This window comes from Mustela putorius, unplaced genomic scaffold (assembly GCF_011764305.1).
Source record: "Mustela putorius furo isolate JIRA1106 unplaced genomic scaffold, ASM1176430v1.1 tig00000179_pilon_pilon_pilon, whole genome shotgun sequence".
NCBI classification, from domain to species: Eukaryota; Metazoa; Chordata; class Mammalia; order Carnivora; family Mustelidae; genus Mustela; species Mustela putorius.
The window spans coordinates 8,539,757-8,562,767 of record NW_025421305.1 but is presented as its reverse complement, the minus strand read 5'-3'; the positions used below and the strand labels follow the sequence as shown (position 1 = coordinate 8,562,767).

Genomic DNA, 23,011 nt, shown 5'->3' with positions numbered 1-23,011 from the left:
TGGAACCAGGCACCCTGTAATTTCCATGAATATTATGTTGAATGAGTTTGCAAGTTCAAACCAGATTTCATGAGCATTCCAGAAACCGTGCATAAAAACTAGAAATTGAATAAAGTTAATTTTTCTCAAGTGGACAAAGGTTTGTGGGGTTTTTTTAAGCATCTGTATATTTTTTGTGAGATTATTAAAGGCTATTAAATCCATTTTTTAGGGTAGATATCAACCTGTCAACCAAGGATCTTTTTTTTTTTTTTTTAAGATTTTATTTATTTATTTGACAGAGAGAGAGAGAGGCAGTGAGAGAAGGAACACAAGCAGGGGCAGAGGGAGAGAGAGAAACAGACTTCCTGCTGGAGCAGGAAGCCTGATGTGGGGCTCTATCCCAGCACCCTGGGATCATGACTGAGCCAAAGGCAGATGTTTAACGACTGATCCACCCAGGTGCACAGGGATCATTTTTTTTAAAGCAATTGTCCACTTCTAATTAGACTTCAAGATGTGTAACTGATTCTGTTGTCTTCAAAGAGCTAATTTGGGATGTATTTAGACCCTCTTTTTATAAGCTTTAATAAAGCAAACTTGTCTGTCAGGGCACTGATTCTGTTGGCAGGTATAGGTATTTTCATTCTATTTTCACTTTGGAACGCGAAGGTACTGGAAGGCTGTTGAATTTAGCACGGACGCTTCCCTCTACCCACTCCAGTGATCCATCATCAGAGACTCCTAAATCTTTAAGGAAACTTGCACATATCATCCCTTTCATTTCACAAAGGAAGAAGATAACACTCGGAGCAGTTAGCAGACTCTTTCCTTCCCGTGTTTGCAGAGCTAGTTAATAGAAGAACTAGAACTAGAACCCAGGCCTCCTGCATCTTGTTATACTAAGTCTTCTAGGTTTGAGGGAGATAAGGTGTGTCCTTCCTCCGTTTTCTCCTTTGCTTTTTAGAGATCTAATTCTCCTTTAGTGAACTGCTGAAACCAAGTGAAGAATGCTGCTCATTCCCTAACAAGGAGAGATTCTACTCTGCAACACGTTTTCAAGATCTGCCCTTTTGACGCTGAAATGTGTTTTTATTACATTTAAAAGAGGAAACACAATAACTGTAAATCCCCTGATTTGGTGCCCCTCCCACCTCATTTCTAGTAAACAGGGAAGTGGCTGACCAATCAGGATAATTGTCCAGACACTTAAAATGTGTTTTAGATGATAGATTAAAAAAGCAAAAAACTCCTTTTGAAAGACTTATGTCATAGGAATTAGAAGAATTTCTCTGTAAAATTCTTTTGTGTGTATGGCAGACATTAGCATTTCAAAGGGACAAGAAGCATATTCCACCAGAATGCTTGGTTCCATTATTTTATGTAAAAACTGTCTGAGCCTTACATGGTCTTATTAAGCATATGGAAATACTGTGTACTCCTGTTAGTGAAAATAAAATAATCTCTAAATATAAATATACACTCTTTTAATGATCATCAAACTCATTCCAAGCATGTATTTCAGTTGATAGTCCCACATGCATTTTTTTTTCCACATGCATTATTTTTAAACAACTTTTTAACTCTGAATCATTTTTTTAAATCGTTTTTGCCATGGAATAAGAAATTTATAATAAATTAAGTGACAAATTAATGGTTCTTTTTTTAAAAAAAAGATTCGAAGAATAGATAATATGATTAAAATGAAAAGGCTTTATTCTCAAAAATTTGTGGTTTTCTAGGATTGCTGTATTTTGACAAATTGCTTTATCTAAAAATAACTTTAAATAAAAAAGAATGTAAACACAGTAATTCCATTGAAGTCAGGACAGTAGCTCCCTTAGTGGAAATAATGACCTGGATACCGAGGTGCATTCAGGGCTAAGTGATACATTGGTGTGAATATTTCTGTATGTGTATCATACATACAGATATTATGATATTATGATATTATGTATATCATACTTAATTCAAAGTATAAAAAAAAAAGAAAAGGTTTAAAGTGCTAAAATACACTCTATAAAACTTGCCCTGTACAACTTACAAATATAGGACTTGTAGTATTGTGTACTATTTATTATTTGATTTTATTATTTTTTATATTTTATATGTATAATATATTTTTATATATTATTATATTATTTTAATAATATAATAAATATATATATTTATATAAATATATTTTATATAATATTATTATATTATTTTATAATATTATTTGATTCCAAATTTTAAAAAGCAGACTAAAAAATTGTTAGAATGTTTCATTTTTTTTCTCTAAATCTTTTCTATAGTTTATTAGGAATTGAGGTATTAAATCACAAAGTATTTTACCAATTCAAGGAAAAAATATGTAAACCTTAATTATTGTCATCAAGTTAAAAACAGAACAGGACTTTACCTTCTGAGTTTTAGAAATGTGAAAAATTTTTTTTTGAGTTTTTATTTTAATTCCAGTTAGTTAACACACAGTGTGGTATTAGTTTCAGTTGTACGATATAGTGATTCAGGAATTCTACACACGACCCAGTGCTCATCAGAACAAGTGGACTCCTTAATCCCCATCACCTATTTCCCCCATCCCTCCACACCCCTCCCTTCTGGTAACCATCACTTTTGTTCTCTATAGTTAAGAGTCTGTTTCTTGATTTCTTCCTCTCTCTCTCTTCCTTCTTTGCTTGTTTTGTTTCTTAAATTCCACATATGAGTGAAATCATATGGTATTCAGTCTGTCTCTGACTGTCTTATTTCGATTAGCATAATACTCTCTACCTTCATCCATGTCATTGCAAACAGCAGGAGTATCATCTAATTCTTAAAGTATATTCTAAATGTCATACTAAAGACTATCTTTTAATAAAATAAAATATAACTCACTCCTAAGTGAAGCATTCTCCAAATTTATTCATGTGGTTGATAATAGATGGCTCACTTTTTTTTTTTCTATGACTTGGAAACAAGAAGAAATGTTGACTTTTCAAATCATCCTTGCCAGGTTGCCTCTGCCAGAGCAGACGTTCCTGGGCTACTGGACAGTTGGCCAGTCAAGAAGTGGAATACAAAAACTGTTGTGTCCAGCAGAAACTCATCATATAGACATAAAGGTTGATATCATTATTTCTTCATTAAAATATTGAATGTTACAGATTTTTTTCTCTGTCTTCCCTGAGAAAAACCCATATAATCTCAGAAATGACTTGTTCTAAGGTAATTTTAGATTTCGCTTCTGCTCCCGTCTCAAGCCAGTCTGGCCTCCAAGGAGTTCAATGTAGATCATTGCTAATGGCTAATAGAATTCCTAAAAGCTAACCTGAATTAGAGTCAGGTATGTTGTGTGTTATCCTAGAACACTGGCTCCATGATATTTGTTTCCATGTAAATAGACAAAGGGAAAGAGTATCAGTCATTAGTTGTAACAGTAGCTCCTTTAGATATTTGAAGCAGAAAGGGATTTACTGTGGGGAATTGGATGCTCATTAGAAGGGACAGAAGGAACAGAAGTCAACAGGTCACCACTGGATTTTCAGTCTCAGGATGAGTGCTTCTGCTACTCCCACCACCCCTGTGGCTGGCAGCCACATAGCCAGGCAAGATCAGCGAGGTTTTTCTGGAAGGGGCCACACAGTAAGTGTTCTAGGCCACACAGATTCTGCTGCTGCAGCTACTCGCCTTTGCTGGGGGTGGCACAGCCGTAGACAGTATGTTAGCAGAGAAATGTGGCTGTGTCCTCATAAAATCTTATTTACAAAAGCAGGCGGTAGCTCAGATTTGACCTGTGGACCGTTCAAGTGCATTTCATTGGCAGAACCTCAATACCTGGAACCCTTACTACCAGAGAGGATGAGGAACGTAGTTTTTAGACTTCCGGCTCCTGAGACTTGGACTAGATCAAAAGGGGCAGGATCGAGGGTGGCAGGGATGCCACAAGGGTCACTATCTAACCCAGACATCTTTGATTAATTAAGAACAGTACAGATGCAGATATTGAAAGTGTGGTTATGTCTATATGTGTTCATGTCAAAGGACCCAGCCTTAATATCAATAACATTATTAAATTAGTTCCTCTCCTTCTGTTTATATGATTGTTCATTAAGTGTGTTATGGTCTGCCTTTTGTAAATAATGGTAGTGGTTATCAGGAAGCTTTTTTTTAAATTTAGAATGTCACTTTTTATGTATATTTTATTTCAAGGACCCAGATTCAGCCCTTACTTTCTATATAATGATATAATAATCATTCTTTACAATGGAATGGTATCAGGCCCTGATTCATACAGTTACAGATTATTCTCCTGGTTTGGCCAACCCTGGGTCCTAAGACTTACAGTTCAAAACTTGCTCTTGACTTAGGAAGGGATACAGTCATGAGAAACCTATGGGATTTTATATCGGGTATATTTTGTCAGTAAACAGAAAAGAAAGTGAGAACTTAAATAAGATAGCACAAATGAAAGCATTTATAAATGCAAGTATGTGGTATTACTATTGTTATAGGCACCATAGCAGTCAATAAAATTAGACGAGGTAATTTAATATGTTGAGTATTTGAATTTAAACTCTATATTTTAGAAAAACTTTAGCCTTTCTACAGTTTGGTAACTACCTAAATTCCTCAACCCAGATAACTACTTTATTATAGGGCCCAGCCTTTATAAACATACAGGAATATCCAATAGAAAGATATGAAGAAAGAGCCCAAACCTTTACTGAAGAATGTGCCTCCTGGAAGTTACCATTGGATGAAATTAACTTAGTCTGTGACATTGCTACATCACATGGTATGTCAATTTACTCTTTTGATTTTTCCTTCCTGCATTGATTTTTTTTTTAAAGAGGGACTAAAAGAACCTCTAAACATCAAGAAGTCTATGATAGACTCAGGAACTGTGTCATTTTTGGATTAGATAGTAATTGTATGTAATTTAGAACTAATTTCCTATAATAACCTAACAAAATACTATTGTGGAATCCACTTACGCCCTGCTAAGTTTGTGAGCATATATCTGTTTCTCATTACAATTGTAGCACAAAGTTAAACATACCCAGGCATGTGCTAAAAATAGAAGGGGAAAAGAAAAAGAGAAACATTGGATATGGGGGCAGGGATTCCAGTTTGATGATTACATGAAATATGAAAGAGCTGGAGTGATTTGCAGTCATTAAAGTTATTGTAAAGAATGGCGAATAAAGGATGTGAATTTTTGGCATCTGCTTTTCTGGACTGTTGCCATTACCTCCTGATTCATGCAGCGTGCCCTGGCTACGTTTTGGCAGAAGTTTTCAATTGATGGCAGTTACTAAGGTCCTATAAAACAGAGATGATGACAGGAGAAAGGGAGAGACTCACTTGCCTAAAATGGGGATTGCTGAGGCAAGTTTTTGCTATCAGTTCAATGAGTATTGTTTATTCCTAAAATCAGCTTTGTTAAAAAAAAAATATGTGTTTTAAAAATATACAGAGATGGGGTCCCTGGGTGGCTCAGTGGGTAAAGCCTCTGCCTTCAGCTCAGGTCATGATCCCAGGGTCCTGGGATCGAGCCCCGCATTGGGCTCTCCTCTTGGCGGGGTGCCTGCTCCCCCCCCACACCCACCTCTCTGCCTACTTGTGATCTCGATCTCTCTCTCTCTCTTTCTCTCTGAGTCAATTTAAAAAAAAATACAGAGTTTTTTTTTGTTAACAGACTGGTGCTCTTGTGAAGATATCTTACATTCACTAGTAGGGACTATATATGGATTTTGAACTTTGGCCCCTTGTTGCATCTCTTGGGATTGGAAATGAGTATGCCATGACCCTCCACCCCACACCTGTGAGAGGCTTCGCTAGTCAGGAGCGCTTTTGTGGTTAGACTTTGTGCTGGCCTTGACCGTTTCCAAACATCCTTCCAGGCAGCTGCTGTCAGTCAGAGTTAGCCCTTAAAAACAAAACCCAGATGCTGTCCTTCCTATTACTTAACTCTCTCTTTCAGTATTGTCCACTTATTCAAATTAGAGTTCTGTTGCTTTTTTCCTTTGGTTTTTTCCCTCTTCTGTAGTTGTTAGAGAAAAGCTTAGAATCAGAGTTAATTTATAGATATCTGTCTCCTAATCAGTCCATCTACAGATCATCGGCTGAGTTCCAACTGTGTGCTCTGTCTCGTGATTCAGATTGCACTGGACATGTTAACCAGTCAGAAAATCTTGTGCAGACCACAAAATTAACACCTTTTGTCATTCCAGAAAATGAGGAAAATACCCTCTACGTAGTTGCATGCAATCCCATCACCTTATACTTCATGAACATGACCGGGAAAAGTGGCTACTTGGCGGACTTCTCTGACATCTTCCCAAGAATAGCCGGTAGGGTTTGGCACCCATTTGTGACAGTGGCACCGCTGGGAAATCCCCTCAAGGGTCAAGTGATTCTCCATGAGCAGCAGGTAAGGCTCGTGTAAGGTTTTTGCATACTTATGGTCACCTAGTATCCACCATACCGAGCATATTATTCATTCGGCAAATATAGATCATGTGCCTGTTACTGGAGATGCTGCAGCAAACAGAACACAAAAATCTTTGGCCTGAAAAGCTTATATTCTGGTGCAGGAAGGTAGGAATCATTAAATAAGCAAAAGAAATCATTAAATAGTATCTCAAGTTAGAAGATGAGAAGCAAGGGAGAGTAAAGTAGAAGGCTGGCAGGAAGATCGACATTTAAAATAGGGTGGATGAGCAGGGTTTGCCTAAATGAGGAGGGGATGCCTAAGCAAAGACTTAGGGGAAGTGAGGGGGAGAACAGATATCTGAAATAAGAGAGTTCTAGGCAAAGGGAATGTAAGTTCAGAGGCCCAGTGGCTAGAGCATGGTTTTGTTCCATCTTTAAAGAAATATGGTGGGGAAGATAGTGTGAGGGGGAGAGTATGGGGAGGTGAGGTCACAGAGGTTGCTCAGCTGGCTGGGGAAGGGGCATGGTGCCGGGGATGGAGAAGCAGATGGTGCAGCGCCTCCTCAACCATTGTAATGTCCTGGGTCCTGCCTAGGGGAGGAGGAGGAACATGTTAGAGCATTTCAAGCCGAGGAGTAGCATGACCTGACCTACATTTTTTTTTTTTTTTAAGATTTTATTGATTTATTTGTCAGAGAGAGAGCGAGTGAGAGCAAGCACAGGCAGACAGAGTCAGAGGGAGAAGCAGGCTCCCTGCGGAGCAAGGAGCCCGATGTGGGACTTGATCCCATGACGCTTGATCCCATGACCTGAGCTGAAGGCAGCTGCTTAACCAACTGAGCCACCCAGGCGTCCCCTGACCTACATTTTTAAGAATTTCTCTGGCTCCTCCACAGTGAATAGTCTTTAGGTGCTGAGGCAGAATGAAGGAGACTAGTTAAGAAATTTTTGCTATGATCCAGCAAGAGATCATTGCAGTTTAGAGAAGGAAGGTTGTCGGTAATGATGGATTTGGGATGTATATTGAAGGTAGAGCCAACAGGATTTCCTACCAGATCAAATGCAGGGGGTGAAAGAGGGTAGAGTTAATTAAGGGCAACTTCAAGGTTTAGGGCCTGAGCAACTGAAAGGATGGAGTCACCATCAGTTGAGATGAGGAATTGATTTGGCAGGGATTAGACCTTGGGTTAAATCTGAGATGCCTGTCAGACATCCAGTAGATGAGTCTGGAGGTAGGTGGAAATCAGAATAGGAAATATAAATCTGTGGTCCTTCGCAGACACATGTTATTAAAAACCATGAGACTGAAAGAGGTCACCAAGGGAGTGATAGTGAGGAGAGAAGTCTAAGCTCTGGGGCAGTGAAATACTAAGAAATCAGGGAGACACAGGGAAAATCAGCCAAGGGTATTAAAGATGCGTGCCCAGCGAAGTAGATGGATGGACCAGGGGTGTGGTGTCCCAGAAAGCAAGTGATGAACCTTTCAAGGATTACTAACGCTGGCAATGTACTAAATAAAGTTGACATACTTTATTTCATGTTATTCTTCCAGCAGCACATTTAGGCCTCCCTTACCCTTATTTACATGGGAGAAAGTGGAGGCTCAGAGAGTTCAGATAACCTGCCCAGTAAACACATGGGAAAACTGAGATTCAAACCTAATTGGATTGGCCCCACCAGAATTAAATTTCATCCACCCTCCCACTCGGCAGCCACTTGGGGAAAAGAATAGCCTGAATAATTAAAAAGTATTGACAATAGGAAGATATTAAAGAAATGCAGTATTGTTATTTACAAGTATTTAAAGTCACCAGGAGAGCAAAGTGTTACCAAGAAACAATACTTTTAGACCATGTCTAATCAAGAGGAAATATTGCATAAATAACATGTTGGTGTTTCACTGAGTCAGTAAGTCAACTTTAACTTTGGGCCTCTCATAATTATCATAAATTCTGAGTTAAATTTTTTTCTGATTATCACTTTTTAAAAATTTTTCACTTTCTCCTCCAGGCAAAGTTTATAAATATCCATATATTGCTTATAAAAATTTGTGTCCAGCGCATAGAATATGGGTTTTACTTTTTAGGTGTCTAATAAAATATCAATGCCATTGAATTGAATTCCACAACGAGAAGAATCTGTCATAAAAAGCACAAGATATCTTGGCAATTTTTAATTCAGTAAGCCAGTCGCATTTCAGTAAGAATCTAAATTTGGAGTATTTATTCAAACAATCCTGCCTAATTTTCAGCTCTCAAATTAACTGTCAAATCTACATAAACCAATTCTTTGTTAAGTCCTAGGTTTTTATGTTGCTAGCAAGTATTATATTTTCTCAAAAGAGCCAACTATTTGGCAACATTGCTGATTAATACTCTTGAGTGCAAAGAGGTGCCTAACTTCCATAGCAGCCCTTGGCCTCCTGGCATTCTTGCATTCTACCACCTGACTTGGCCCTTTGACTACAGTCTGAACCGTTTTCTAGAAAACTACCTCAGCACCCTTGAGCAAGCATGCACAGCTTATGAGAATACTTCACTGGACTCTGAACTGCCTCTTTTCCCAGAGAGGGTATCTTAGCTGCCTATTCTATATTATGGCCCTGTTTAGGAGGTAAGACCTCTTTGATTCCAAATGAACAGCATGCATCTGTAAAATTTAACAAATGGCAAATAATTTTGATCAACTAACAAATGAGTGCACTGCCCTCAATTCCTTTTTCCCCATTCTGCCCTCCCTGAAAGCAGAGCTAAAATATTGTAGAGAAATACTCCCATTAATTCTTCTGTGCCTTGTCTTTATAAAGCTTTGCTGTGGATGTATTTCCCTGGCTTAAAAAGTTGCTCAAAACTTCCTTGCTAAAATAAAATCATAAGTGAGGAAAGGGAAACTTTGCCATGCCTAAAAATAAAGACCCTCCTCCATTCCCCCTCTCCTGCCATGAGATTACTTATTTCATCTGTATAAAGTTTAGAATTTCAGACTTTAGGACACTGAGGTCATCCAGAGGTTACTTTTCTCCCAGTCAGATACAAACATAACGAAATTGCTCCCTTGCTTCTCCTCCCTCCCCCCTTGAAGGAGCACCAAAGCCACGGTTACATGTACTCAGATGTGACGCAAAATTCTATTTTTAAACTCAGACAGAATATATTATTAGTCACTTACAGAAGGAAACCATTAACATCTAAAAGGACGGAGCAACAGAACTCCTTCATGTTGCCGATTGCTTCTAAAACAGTCTAAATACAACAATGGCTGGAAATTTATATATTTTCTGTCACTTAGAAAGATACAGTTTTTCAGGCCACTTTTGCCAAATTATGCACATATGAGTATTAGACCTTAAAAAGGAAGAAAAATGCAAAAGCATACTTATTTTTTCTGCTTAATCGTATCTGTTTAATCATCTGCTTATTCTTCTGCTTAATCATGTTTTGGAATCAAACATTATTTTTAGGACTTTCTTTTGCTTAGAAGAGTTAATATTATCCCGATTTGCTAAAGTGCTAAGAATTCATGTTAATGTTCATATTTATCATACGAGAAAGATTTTCTCCTTTAAAAAGTACTTTCTAAAAAAAAGATTTAACCTAGAATGGAGGCTGTAAATTTTTTAACTTAATACATTTTCTTAAGTAAAACTTTTAAGGTATTGTCATCATTTCCAAACTTACAGAGGCCAGAAATAATACTTCTTATAGGAAGTGATGATTTTAATAATATCCCTAACACATTCTGAATGGGGAATCGCATATTATACCAATGATGCACTCGAAGAGTGATGTTTGCAGAGAAGCTTAGGCTCTGTCAACATGCTTAGTGGGATTTTTTACTACACCCAAGATTCAGAGTGAAGGAATCTATGTGGTACAAATACGACTTTAACGCTTGAGCAGTTCAATAAAATTAGCTCGTCAAATAAACTTGAAACCACATGATGAGGTCGCAGATTTGCAGATGAATCATCAGACTCTTTGCATTTGTTTTTATTTCCAACTGGACTATGTAAGTCAGAGTAAGGGTCATGGTTAATTCATCATTGTGTTCTCCTCTGTGCTTTAAACATAAGCTGCCCAGTAACTATTAAAGGACAAGGAAACAGACACTTCTTACTTGTTTCCTATATTTTGCAGACTATATATTAATTCTTGGGTGCTTCATTTTCCCCAAAGAAAGTTTTGTTTTGTTTTGTTTTGTTTTTGACAGACAGAGATCACAAGTAGGCAGAGAGACAGGCAGAGAGAAAGGAAGGGAAGCAGACTCCCTGCTGAGCAGAGAGCCGGTGTGGGGCTCAATTCCAGGACCCTGGAATCATGACCTGAGCTGAAGGCAAAGGCTTTAACCCACTGAACCCAAAGAAAGTTTTTGAAATGAAAAGTTCATAGGGGTTAGGATAACTGGAGGAGCCTCAAATTTAAACAAAACAAAACAAAGAAGACAGTTGCATAACAATGAGGCCTGACTTAAAGGTGCCCTTTTTGTAAACCTTTTTGTTTAATCTTCAAGGGTCTTTAAATTTTCACCAAAGAAAGCCAAGTTCATTGCATCTCTTTAAAATATTTCATCTTATAGAACACCTAGGTGGCTCATTCACCTAAACAGCTGCCTTGGGCTCAGATCATGATGCCAGTATCCTGGAATTGAGTCCCATATGGGGGGGGGTCCTTGCTCAGCAGGGAGCCTGCTTCTCCCTCTGTCTCTGCCCCCCCACTGCCCTTCATGTTCTCTCTCTCTGTGTCTCAAATAAATAATCTTTTAAATAATGATAATAATAAATAATAAAATAAAATATTTCATCTTTTCTGACTTTCTCAATTTTAAGTTCTTATTCATATGTTTCTGTTCATTGATTTTAATGCTTAAGGTTTATTTTTTTAAAAATTTCTTGAAAAATGCTAATTACTGAGATTATTACTTCGTTTACAAAACTGTGATTAATACTACTGGAGAAATCTCTTTGTATATTATTGTGGTACCAACTCTGAGTTATTAAAGCTTAGCGAATTTTAAAATGAAGAAACACTCATTATGAGCTAGGTTCTTAGGATCCTTGATCTTTTCTTGCTAACCCATCTTTTTTATCATGTACGTCTCTTCTGAAATAAACCTGGATGTGAGAAGCTAAAGTGAGATTTAATATGCACAACATAAGACAGTTTTCAACAAAATACTCTTTAAGTGTAGTTTCAATAAAACTAAATGGACTTTAAAAATTATCGATCCTCTTAGTTTCCTCAAGAATACAATAAAACAGAATCATGGTTAAAGTAGTCTATATTTAGAAGGAGATGGTTTTAAGATAAAATCTTCAAAGATAATACATTCTGCATTACATAATTTGAAATCCCTTCCTATAACCATCTCATACTTCACATTCTATATTAAGGAAAACCATTCAGTGTCTTTATTCACTCAGTATTGTCATCTTTCCTTTGATTTACCACTGTATCTTTTATTACCAGGTTGCCAAGAGGCTGCTGCTTTTAAAAAAAGAAAAGAAACAAATCTTGAGCTTCTAACTCTTCTCTTTATTTCCAGAGCAATGTCATCCTATTATTGGATACCACTGGCCAAGCCCTTCGACGTCTCGTCCTCCCTTCAGAAGAGAGTCCATCTAAGAAACCTTCCTGGTGGAACAAGGAGGAGACGGTAAGCTACACCCAACTTGCCCAGCAAATTGCCAAGGATTTCTGGAGCTTTCTACCTTAAAGATACATGCCTGCCCATCCCTCTCCATACCTGTGGTTTACTACTACACCCTACAAGAGAATTCTCTTACTATGCACGCATAGATGTTCATGTCCTATAAATAGACATAGATACACATATAATTAAGTAACCAATAACTTCTTGTTTGTAGACGTCATATGTACATGAAGACTTCTCAGGACTGAACTATAATAATAATAGAACATCATGAACTTTCTAAAACATGATATTCGTGACAAGTTCCTGACCATGTAGACACTGAACTGTTTTCAAGTTATATGTTTATATTTTGGATTTATGTAATAAACTGATGTCTAAGATACCTGATTGCACCTACTAGATGAATAAACGTTTGAATACATTAACTAAATTAAACTAGTAAGTTAAGTACAAGGCCAGTCCAAGAAAATTTATTAGAAAAAGTAAGACTTACTTTTTGCCCTGCAAAAGAACATAATTAAGTCTTAAAAGACCATGAAAAAAAAAAAAAAAAAGATAATTTAAATCCTATAAATGTATCCAAATCTACAAAAAATAACCCAGCATTTCTTGTGTGTTTATGTCATGGTATAAATTCCATAGTTAATCACCAGATAGCAGGTTTATTTCTAACCCGTATTTGGCATTATTTTTAAAATCTTTATCCTAAAGATGAAATAAATTTTAAAAATATATTCTGATCCACATTACCATAAGAGTCTCGAAGCAAATAAAGAGGTAGCTTCTCAAGGAATTACGTGTTTATATGTCAAAGAACTTTATTTAAGGGAAAAGAGCCGAAGAGACATGACTGCATCTCACACATTTAATGTGAATATTTTGTTTTTTCTTTAGGAAACTTATAAAATGTGTAAAGAATTTTCACACAAAAACTGGCTAGTATTCTACAAAGAAAATGGGTGAGCTCTTTGTTATAGAAGATTTAAACTGGAATCTTTATTTTGCCCACTCTCTTTCCTCATTTAATTATACTTCCTTATTATAAAACCAATGTAACCAAATTGCAAATGTTTTATTGTAAAAGCAACTCTTCCCACACTGTAGAACATTTAAAAACAGACCTAAGAACAGACAGTGCTGGGGGTGCCTGGGTGGCTCAGTTGGTTAAGCTTTCAACTCTTGATTTCGGCTCAGGTCATGACCCCGGGTCGTGAGATTGAACCCCATGTCCAGCTCTGTGCTGGGTGCTTAAGATTCTCTCTCTCTCCCTCTGGCTCCCCTCCCCAGTTGTCTCAATTACCATTTTTCTTTGTCATTATTTAGTTTTGAACACCTTCTTCTTAGCATTTGCATGATAGATCATGAAATGACTGTGCCATCATTACTCAACCATTATCCTCACCATTTCCTTTCAGATAGTTTTCTTCTCCTCTTTCAGGAACAGCCTGACTGTGCTGGATGTCCTAGAAGGGCGAACTCACACCATCTCACTTCCCATCAACGTCAAGACAGTGTTTCTTGTAGCAGAGGACAAGTGGCTTCTGGTGGAAGACAAAACAAACCAGTGGGTAGATCTACATGGCATCTCATGGAATGTACCATAGCTCAGCCATATTTATCAGTTATCCAGAATCCTTACTGTTCTGACTTCCAGTATCCATCTTTTAACAGTTTCTGAATTTGGTATCTCTGTAGGAGAAAGAAGAAAGGGTGGGGAAAAATTAAAATAAATATTACTTCACAGAGTAATTATGAAAGTGTTTCAGAGAATGACATGGAAATTAATAGTAAAATCATAATGACTTTTATATATGATCCATATTCTTCAGATTTTTTTCCTATTAGTACATTGGGAATCCTCAGTATTCTTGCCAAACTAGAGATACTTCAAAATAGATTTTTGATTTATCCTCTCTTCAGAGGGCCTTAGTCTCTGTCCTAGAGCTGTTGCCTTTTGGGAGCTTCCCAGAATTCACCTCTTAGAAGTTTCTTCTTCATTTTATGTTGGTTGCTCTTAGTTACGTTCATGTTTGTGCTGCTTCCCCACACTTGACTGTATATGTCTTGAGGAAAGGGACATTAGCTGCACTTGGCATAAGTGGGGTGCACAGAGAATTTTGAGTCCCCCTGCCTCATTCATTACCTCTACTGACCAAATACAGATTCTCTCTGCCCCTAGGGCGACAAGCAGAAATATCCTGCTGCAAAAGATTTCTGGCTATTTATACATCCCTATTTTAGAATTCTTAAAAATAAGTAGATCAAGGGAATTACAGTGCTGAGGGCTTCTGTCCCTCAGCTAGTCACAAGTAAGAGGCCAGATTCTCACTCGTTGTGCTGGCTGATCAAAATCATATCAAGAGCAGGTTCCATGATAATGGGGGTGTGTCACTTTAGGGTTGCTCCCCCCGCCCCCCCGCAAGCCCTTCCTCTTAAACGAAGTACTGGATTTTAGTTCCTATTTTTTACTGCATTGTTATCATGCACTGCTCCCTGTCGACAGTGCTGAGAAGTTATGTGTTAATTCACAACAGAACTCTGAAACTGCAAATTATACTCAGAATATAAAAACAAAGCTTTGGAGTTGGGGGGGTGTGGAATTCTGACCTTTCATAGTCTGGACTCACAATTATTAAAGAGGAAAAACTATTCACATAGATGTTTTGTTTATTTTCAGGAAATATCTTTTAAGTAAGCCTGCACACATTGACTCTGAGGATAGTGGGGTTTGCCAGCTGTACGTGTTGAAAGAGGAGCCACCTAGCACCGGATTTGGAGTTATACAAGGTAAATTCCCTTTGCTTTGTGCTTAGGGCTGTGTGCTGTGCCCTTAGAGTCCTCCAGAATCATTTAAGAACAATAACATCAACATATGTTAAATTTATGCCCAAAAGAAAGAACTTAGTAATTACATTAGAATTAGTAAATAAGAATATACTATCTTTTCACTTCTTTGAATTTTTTGAACTGAGAAATCAGAATTTCTCTATGCATTTAGGTTCCAAGTCCATTAGTCTTCTAGTGTAGCATCTTTTCTTTTTTTTAACACAGGCCCTCAGGATTTCTACTTCATTCATCACCATTTGGGGGGAGTGGGGGCGGAGAGTAGTACTTAGAAAAAACCTAAAACATACCATCACCAGTGGGGTGGGTCCGTTTCACGTCTTCATTGCAGGGTGCTATTAATGGTAATATAAATATTGCTAATCAAATTTTGAATTCAATAAATACTTGCATTCACTTAGAGGAGATGCCTTGATTGTAAAAACTGACTTTTCTCAAACAAAAGGCCATGAATATAATTTAAAGTGTTTTCTCTTTTTTTAACTTGTGCTTTTCCTTTTGAGTTGGTGAGAATGAAATCTTGCAAAAATTAATTCCTGAAGCATTTTAGGGGCATATGGTATCTAATGTTTCTCTGACACTTCAGAAGCAGATCTCAGCATACCTCATAAAATTTCAAGTGATCAACTATCATCTGAAAATTTAAGTTCAGCTGTGGGACAAAAGATTGCCTCTCCTAACCGAATTCTCTCAGATGAGAATAGTTATGCTACTGTTGTTATTGGCTTCCCAGATCTCATGGTAAGCACCAGTTTTTTTTTCAATTATTGAATAAATATTTCTTCTCTCCAGTTCAGGCTATGATGTGTAAGGCTGTTTGAGGGTTAGTTAAAAATGTAATGATATTTTGGTATACATTTTAGATCAAGTCTGTATTACAAATCAGTCATTAGAAAGTACATTCTACTTTCACTGCTTTTTTAAAATTGGCATTTAAAGGGTAATGTAATTATGTAACTTAGTAAGGGGAAACCAGTATTCTCCATACATGGGAGTCCCTGTGACACAGTGAAATGTTTAAACTACTGATGGTAATTTTACATCATGTCGTCTTAATGTGTGCTCATGTAATCTGTCAAGAGGAACATTTGAGACTAACAAAATAACATGTCTTCTAGAGTTTTTTAAAGTTTAATTAGTTGGGGGGTCTCATTACTATAGATTAAATGTTTTCAGCACTTGTGAACATCAGTTCACTTTCCATTGAGTTTTGCTCTGCTTTATCATATGTTTGCAGTATCCAGATTATGGTGATAATTTCAGCTTAATTTGTTCTTAGGTTGTCCTTTCTGCTATTATGTACTGTTATCTGTAAAGAAGGGGCTATTTGTAATTGACTTCAGTGAAACGAGGCACCATCTTCCCCTGATAGAAATGAGGGAAAATTAAATATAAAGGTTATTTAAGTCTAAGATGTCATCTAATAACCTTAGATGTAGCTCCGTGTATTTTGATTTAACATTTAATTTTCATAATTTCCTTTGTGGCTTTTATTTTTTTAATAGAATCATTTAAAGATAAAAATAGCAGCTCTGCTTGATGGTATACCAGTCTCACATAATCTCAGATTTTTAATGTAATTAATGAATGGTGACTATTTCAGGGTATAAGACATCTGAAATCCAAAACCCTGTGGCTTAGGATTTTGCCATATGTCTTCCTAATTATCAACTAAAAAGCATTTGCTATGGTATTATATAACTGAAAATGAAACATGTTGTTGAAATACAGTATCTACAGCAGTCTTGACTGAATGAGAGTTATGTTTAATATGATTTCTTAATGATTGCTGCGATCAGTAGGGAAAATATTAGAGTTGTGTTTCTGAAGGTGGAGTCATTTAAAATATTGATCTTCTGATTGAAGAAATTAGTATAGAAATATACTGTTACTGTAAAAAAATGGTTATAAATTAAAAGTATTTGGCACTGAGTATAAGACAGTTTGTATTAACCCTATAGAAATCCTTTATAACCAGAAGGACTCGTGACCTTATTAAATTAAAAGTTTTATCCCCCCTACTTAGTATGGTAACCAATACAAAGGAGGTGTTATTGAATATTTGTTAAATGAAAAACTAGGGTCAGTTAGGCAGCCTTTCAACATTTTATGATAACAGTTGTATTTTTTAGACCCTAATACAAAAATCAGGCATTGCACTATTCTAAACCCTTTCATACATGACAGGTAATTTTTAAAACAATTTTATAAGGTTTTATAGATGAAGAAATAGAAACAGAGAAGATATATCTCCTAGGCCACAAAAATTATGAGTAAAGGAGCTGGGATTTGAGGTCAAGGGTGACTTACCCTTAAGCCTGTATCCTTTCTCCCATACCACAGTGCATTTCTGCTTTGATGTGAATTTCTTTTGACTCTTCATAAAGCTAAGAATAAAGGGATATGTCACCTATTAACTTTTTATAACATTATCAGAGGCACCTAAATTATTACAAACTTTTTATCAATTCCTTAACCTAATGCCAAATAGCCATAAAAAACATACAGCAAATATCATCCTTAGTAGTGAAAAATTAAAAGCATTCCTTTTAATATTAAGAATAAGACAAGGGGCGCCTGGGTGGCTCAGTGGGTGGCTCACTGCTCGGCAGGGAGCCTGCTTCCTCCTCTCTCTCTGCCTGCCTCTCTGCCTACTTAAGATCTCTGTCTGTCAAATAAATAAATAAAATCTTTAAAAAAAAAAAAAGAATTAGACAAGATACCATCATCACTTCTATCAAATACTCTATTGAGCATCTCAGATATGATCCATAACAAAATTCTGATAAATTGAATTTCATCAAAATCTAAAACTTCAGCTTTATAAAAGACACTATTAAGAGAATGAAAAGATATGGCTGGGAAAAAATGTTGGCAAATCATATTTCCAACAAAGGACTTGTATCTGAAACACACAAAGATTGCTTAAAACTCGAGAGCAAGAAAACAAATCATCCAATATAGAAAATGGGCAAACAGTATAAGGTGACATTGGTCAGAGGCTGAGGAGGTGAGGACACCCCATATGGGGGAAGGTGTAACCACCTGTGATGGAAATGAACTCCAGGTAGGATGCAGGTGGTGCCCCTGAGGAGGTGGAGGTAGGGTGTAGGATTTAGGAGCCCAAGTAAGGTGAGGAGGGCGTCCATTCAGGAGCATAGCCCAGTGTTGACTGTCAGGACCAAGCAGAGTAAGGAAGGCATTTGCCTGAGAGGGAAGGTTGGTAGTGGGATGGAATATGAGTCACATTTGGTGGAACTCAGCAATAAAGTAAAAATTTTAAAGATCATGAAGTCTAGTTTCTCACTATTGGAAAAGGGAGTTACAGATAGAGAAAGGAAGAACACTAGAATGAATCCTATAGTCAGCATTGGAATTGAATCTATTTGTGTGAATTCACAGTTTTCAATATATTTAGATAGATACAGAGGTAACAAGGTAAATATGGGGGGGGGGGTGACAAAAAGACTTGAACACTTGATTTAAGAGGATCCAGAGATTAAGTACATGAAAAGATGTTCAACATCATTAGTCATTCAAGAAATGCAAATTAAAATCAAAATGAGACACAACTACATGGCTAACATAAAAAAAATACTGACAAATATCAAATACTAACAAGTATGCAGAGCAAATCCAACTCTCATAAAATTTTATGAAAGAGCAAAGACAATAACCAAGATGTTCCTGAAGAACCAAGTAGAAGCAGTGGTATTTGCCCTACTAAATTTCAAGGCTTACTGTAAAGCTTCAGTAACTAAGACAATGGTATGGACATAGGGGTAGAAAAATAAATAAGAGAATGGAATGACCCCTGGGGCTAATAATACATTATATGTTAATTAAAAAATAAAAAAAGAGGGTGGAATGAAGTGCTGAGCAGCAGATGCATACATACTCAGAACTGTATTTTATAATAGCAGTGTTGATCAGTGCTGTTCGGTATTTGACAGTATTTGGACACTTAGCTATCCATGTGGAAAAAGGATGAATATTAATCTGTGTCTCATGCAATTCACAAAAATAAATCCCAAATGGGTTAAAGACTTAAATGTGAAAGACAAAACTTTAAAATGTTTAGAGAATACATAGGAAAATATCTACGATCTTGGGGTATGTATATAAATACATATGTGGTAAAAAAAAAAAATATATATATATATATATATATTAAGTAAAGCAAAAGGGAATAAATACACAAAATTCCAGAAGATTTCTAAACATCTAGGGCAGACTGAAGGAAAATGTGAATGGAAAGACACATTCAGGGACTTCAGAATGCTGGTAATGCCAGAAAGTAGATGAATCAGATATTTATTTCATTTTTAAACTATATTGTTATATTCCCTCTATTAGTTATAGTTCATTTCAACATAAAAAGTATGTTGTGTATTTCACATTTGCCTGAGAAATATGATTATTGGTGAAATAGCTATTTTCTATATGAAAATCAAGAAGGTTAAGAAGTAATTTGATTTTCTTACACTTGTCAAATATAAGTTTACCTCTGGTACCTACTTAAAGGGCTGCATTGTACCAGACGTGGTGAATGTAATTTATAGTACAGTTGGCACTTGAACGACATGGGAGTTAGGGACACTGAACCCCTTCACACAGTTAGAACTCCATGAATAACTTTTGAGTTCCCAAAACTTAACTACTAATAGCCTACAGTTGACTGACAACCTTGTTGATAACATATACAGTCGAGTACACATTTTGTATGTTACGTACATTATGTATGTACAGTAAAGTGAGCTGGAGAAAAGAAAATGTCATTAAGAAAATCATAAGGAAGATAAAACACATTTACTGTACTGTAAAAAATCCACGTGTAAGTGGACTGGCACGGTTCAAACTTGTGTTCTTCAGGGGTCAACTCTATTTCAGTACTTCTTTTTGGAGCCCAGCATGGGGCTTGATCTCACGACCCTGAGATCAAGACGTGAGCTGAGATCAGGTGTCAGACACTGAACCGACTGAGCCCGGCACCCCTATATTTCAGTACTCTGATCTTTTCTTTCTTTCAGTCACCCAGTGAAGTCTATTCTTGGAAAAGGCCATCATCCTTGCATAAACCAAATGTCACTGACAGAACATTCTATGGAGGAAAGAAGAAAAGTGAAACTCCAAAACAGAGCAATTGTGTGACTCTTTTAGATACTAATCAGATAGTCAGGATCCTGCCCCCAGGAGAAGTCCCTCTAAAAGATATCTACCCAAAAGGTAAGAAATTTACCAATTCCTAATTTGCCGAGGTAGTAAGGGTAGTTTGCTTTGGGTAGGGATATTTAATTGATTATTATCATTCTGTATGTATAAATGTGAATAATTCTACCAGCATCTGGTAGCTAAAAAGACCTCTGTGCGTACTCAGAAAGTTTTCACTCAGTTTCTCACAGTGTGGTAGAAGGTACTGCTGTTAAAACTCTTCTTCCTTTGCCTTACAGTCTACACAGTAACTTTACTTAGAAGATGCTTTCAGGGGCTTCTGGGTGGCTCAGTCATTAATCATCTGCCTTCAGCTCAGGCTATGATCCCAGGAGTCTTGGGATGGAGTCCCGAATCGGGCTCCCTGCTCAGCAGGGAGTCTGCTTCTCCGTCTCCCTCTTCCGCTCCCCCTGCTTATGCTTGCTCTCTCTCTCTCTACCTATCTCTGTGTCAAATAAGTAACTAAAATCTTTTTCCAAAAAAAAAAAAAAAAAAAGAGAAGAAGCAGATGATTTCAAAGAGACTTTTAGAAATTATTAGACCATAAGGCACAGAAAATGGGGCTGACTTTTGTCTTAAGCTCCCATGATGAAAGGGAGTCATGCAGACTGATCCCCTAAGCAGTGCTCCCAAGAGTCATCTTACATTTATTACTGCAAAACATAGGCCAGGTCCTGTGCCGATCCCTTTTCCTTACTCTTATTTAATCTTCAAATCTCCATTCTGTCATCAGTGTACTCTTGAACTTGTATGCAGGGAAGCTGATGAAGGGAGATAAGATGGCATGCCAAGGGCTGCCCCACCAGTGGCCGGCAGAGCCCAGATCTGCATCACATCTTCCAGTCCCAAGCCTAGGGCTCTTTTCACTGAACTATATGGGCTTTCATCATCAAGGATAATTATGAAAATATTTGCTCATTGAGCCCCTGGTAGTAACATGTTGTCCTATGTTTACATTCGTTATCATCACTGTGGGCTTAATAAATATAATGCTAAATGTATTATATTATAATCTGCTACTGGGTTTGACAAGTCCTGGTTATATCATAATATTTAGAATTAGTTCCTTCCAAAGAAATCACCGTTTCCTCAAAATGTTTCTTAAGGTAGAAGAGGCAGGTGAATAAAATGACAATCTCAGTACAGTGCTGTGATAGGAATGTTCACAAGGTGATCTATAAAAGGAGAAGCTTATGGTCCAGACTGGTGATTATGAGCTGGCCCTTGAAAAGATGAATGGGAGTGAATCAAATGAAGGAATTATTTCAGGAAGAGGTACCCTGTGTGAAAGGTACAGGGGCATGACACCACTCCAGGAAATACAAGAAATTCTGTACTAGAACTCAGCACACCTGGGAGGCTTCCTTGATAGCTCTTCTCCCTCATCCTCTCTATCTAACCCCATCATAAATTACCTTGTCCTTTTGATACAACCTTACTAATATATTTTGATTCCACCCACTTGACTAAAGTTCTACTACCAATGTCCAAATCACTGCCATCTTAAACTAGAATATTGCAACAGCCTCTGGTGTTTCCTCTTCCATTCTTTCCCATTCTCCACGCATCAGACACAGTGATATTTTTGAAGTATGCCTTTGTTCTTAGGCAGTTAAGGTTAGTTATATATTGTTCAGTTTGTGGATAGTTCTATGAGTTTGACAAACACATACAGTTCTGTTACCGTCACCAGAACTGACAGAGAACAGTTCCATCTCCCCAAAAACCTCCCCCAGGCTACTTGCAGTCAGCCTCTTCACCTACTCCCTGTCCCCTGGCCAATCTGATTTCTGTCCTTATGGATTTACCTTTTCCAGAATGGTCATATAAGCGATATCATACAGTATATGGTCTCTCAACTCTGGTTTCTTTCACCGAATATCATGTCTTTGAGAATCATTTCTATCGTTGTGTGTGCCAGTAGTTCATTTTATTGCCAAGTAGTAGTCTCGTGTGTGGATGTGCACACTTTGTCTGTTCACTCACAAGTTGGTGGATAGTTGGATCTTTTCTACTTTTTGACAATAATGTAGGAATGGCATTTTTACATTATATGACAGAAGTGCCAAACTGTTTTACAAAGTGACAATACCTTTTGCATTCCTGTCAGCAAAGAAGTTCTGCTGTCTCCTTGCCAGTATAGTCTGTTTTGCCATTCTAGTGGGTGTGCAGCAATATCTCATTATGATTTTAATTTGCATTTTCCCCAGTGCCTAATGATGTTGAGCATCTTGTCGTATATACCCTTCCATAGTGAAATGTCTCAGATTTTTGCCCTTGGGTGATTTGGGTGTTTTTGCTTTTTTTAAGAATTTTGTATGTTCCCTATATATTCAGGGTACATGTCCACTATCCAATATATTCTTTTCAAATATCTTCTCCCATTTTGATGAAAGGAAAACTTCCCTTCTAGAAATTTTATAATTTTAGATTTTACATTTAAGGCTCCATTTTGAGGTTATTTTTTAAATACAGTACATGGTGTAAATTGAGACTCATTGTTTTGTATGCAGATATTCACTTGTTCCAGCACCATTTGCTGGAAGATCTGTCCTTTCTCTATTGAATTTCAGCTGTTGGACCTCTGCTGAAAATCAACTGACCACATATGTTTGCATCTATTTCTGTATCTTCAGTTGTGTTCCACTGATCTCTGTATCCATCCCTCCACTACTAGCACACTGGATTCCTTTCTAGCTTTGACACCACTTGATAGTGAGTGCATAGATCTTCTAACTGTTGGTAGGGATCAATAGATAGAAAACTACTGAAAGGAAATCAGGGAAAAGGAAGACTTGCAGCTAAATTGACCCCGGAGAATACTTGCTGAAGGCAGGCCAGGGTGATTATGGAGGGTGGAGGGCGAGGAACCTGATCACATGTGGAGGGTGGGGGGTTCTGACTTAGA

At 37.1% G+C, this 23,011-nt stretch overlaps 1 protein-coding gene across 2 annotated transcripts in view; it reads left to right on the top strand.

The window, feature by feature from the left end:
* The window catches only part of VWA8 (von Willebrand factor A domain containing 8), a 325,814-nt gene that overhangs the window by 210,048 nt on the left and 92,755 nt on the right, over window positions 1-23,011 (top strand). For both annotated transcript variants that reach the window (XM_004759284.3, XM_045076623.1), the window contains 9 exons: window positions 2,975-3,083; window positions 4,618-4,756; window positions 6,195-6,394; window positions 11,938-12,048; window positions 12,943-13,007; window positions 13,487-13,612; window positions 14,726-14,835; window positions 15,479-15,633; window positions 19,923-20,118. In XM_004759284.3, the coding sequence (XP_004759341.1) occupies window positions 2,975-3,083; window positions 4,618-4,756; window positions 6,195-6,394; window positions 11,938-12,048; window positions 12,943-13,007; window positions 13,487-13,612; window positions 14,726-14,835; window positions 15,479-15,633; window positions 19,923-20,118 (1,211 nt within the window). The remainder of the gene's footprint in view (window positions 1-2,974; window positions 3,084-4,617; window positions 4,757-6,194; window positions 6,395-11,937; window positions 12,049-12,942; window positions 13,008-13,486; window positions 13,613-14,725; window positions 14,836-15,478; window positions 15,634-19,922; window positions 20,119-23,011) is intronic.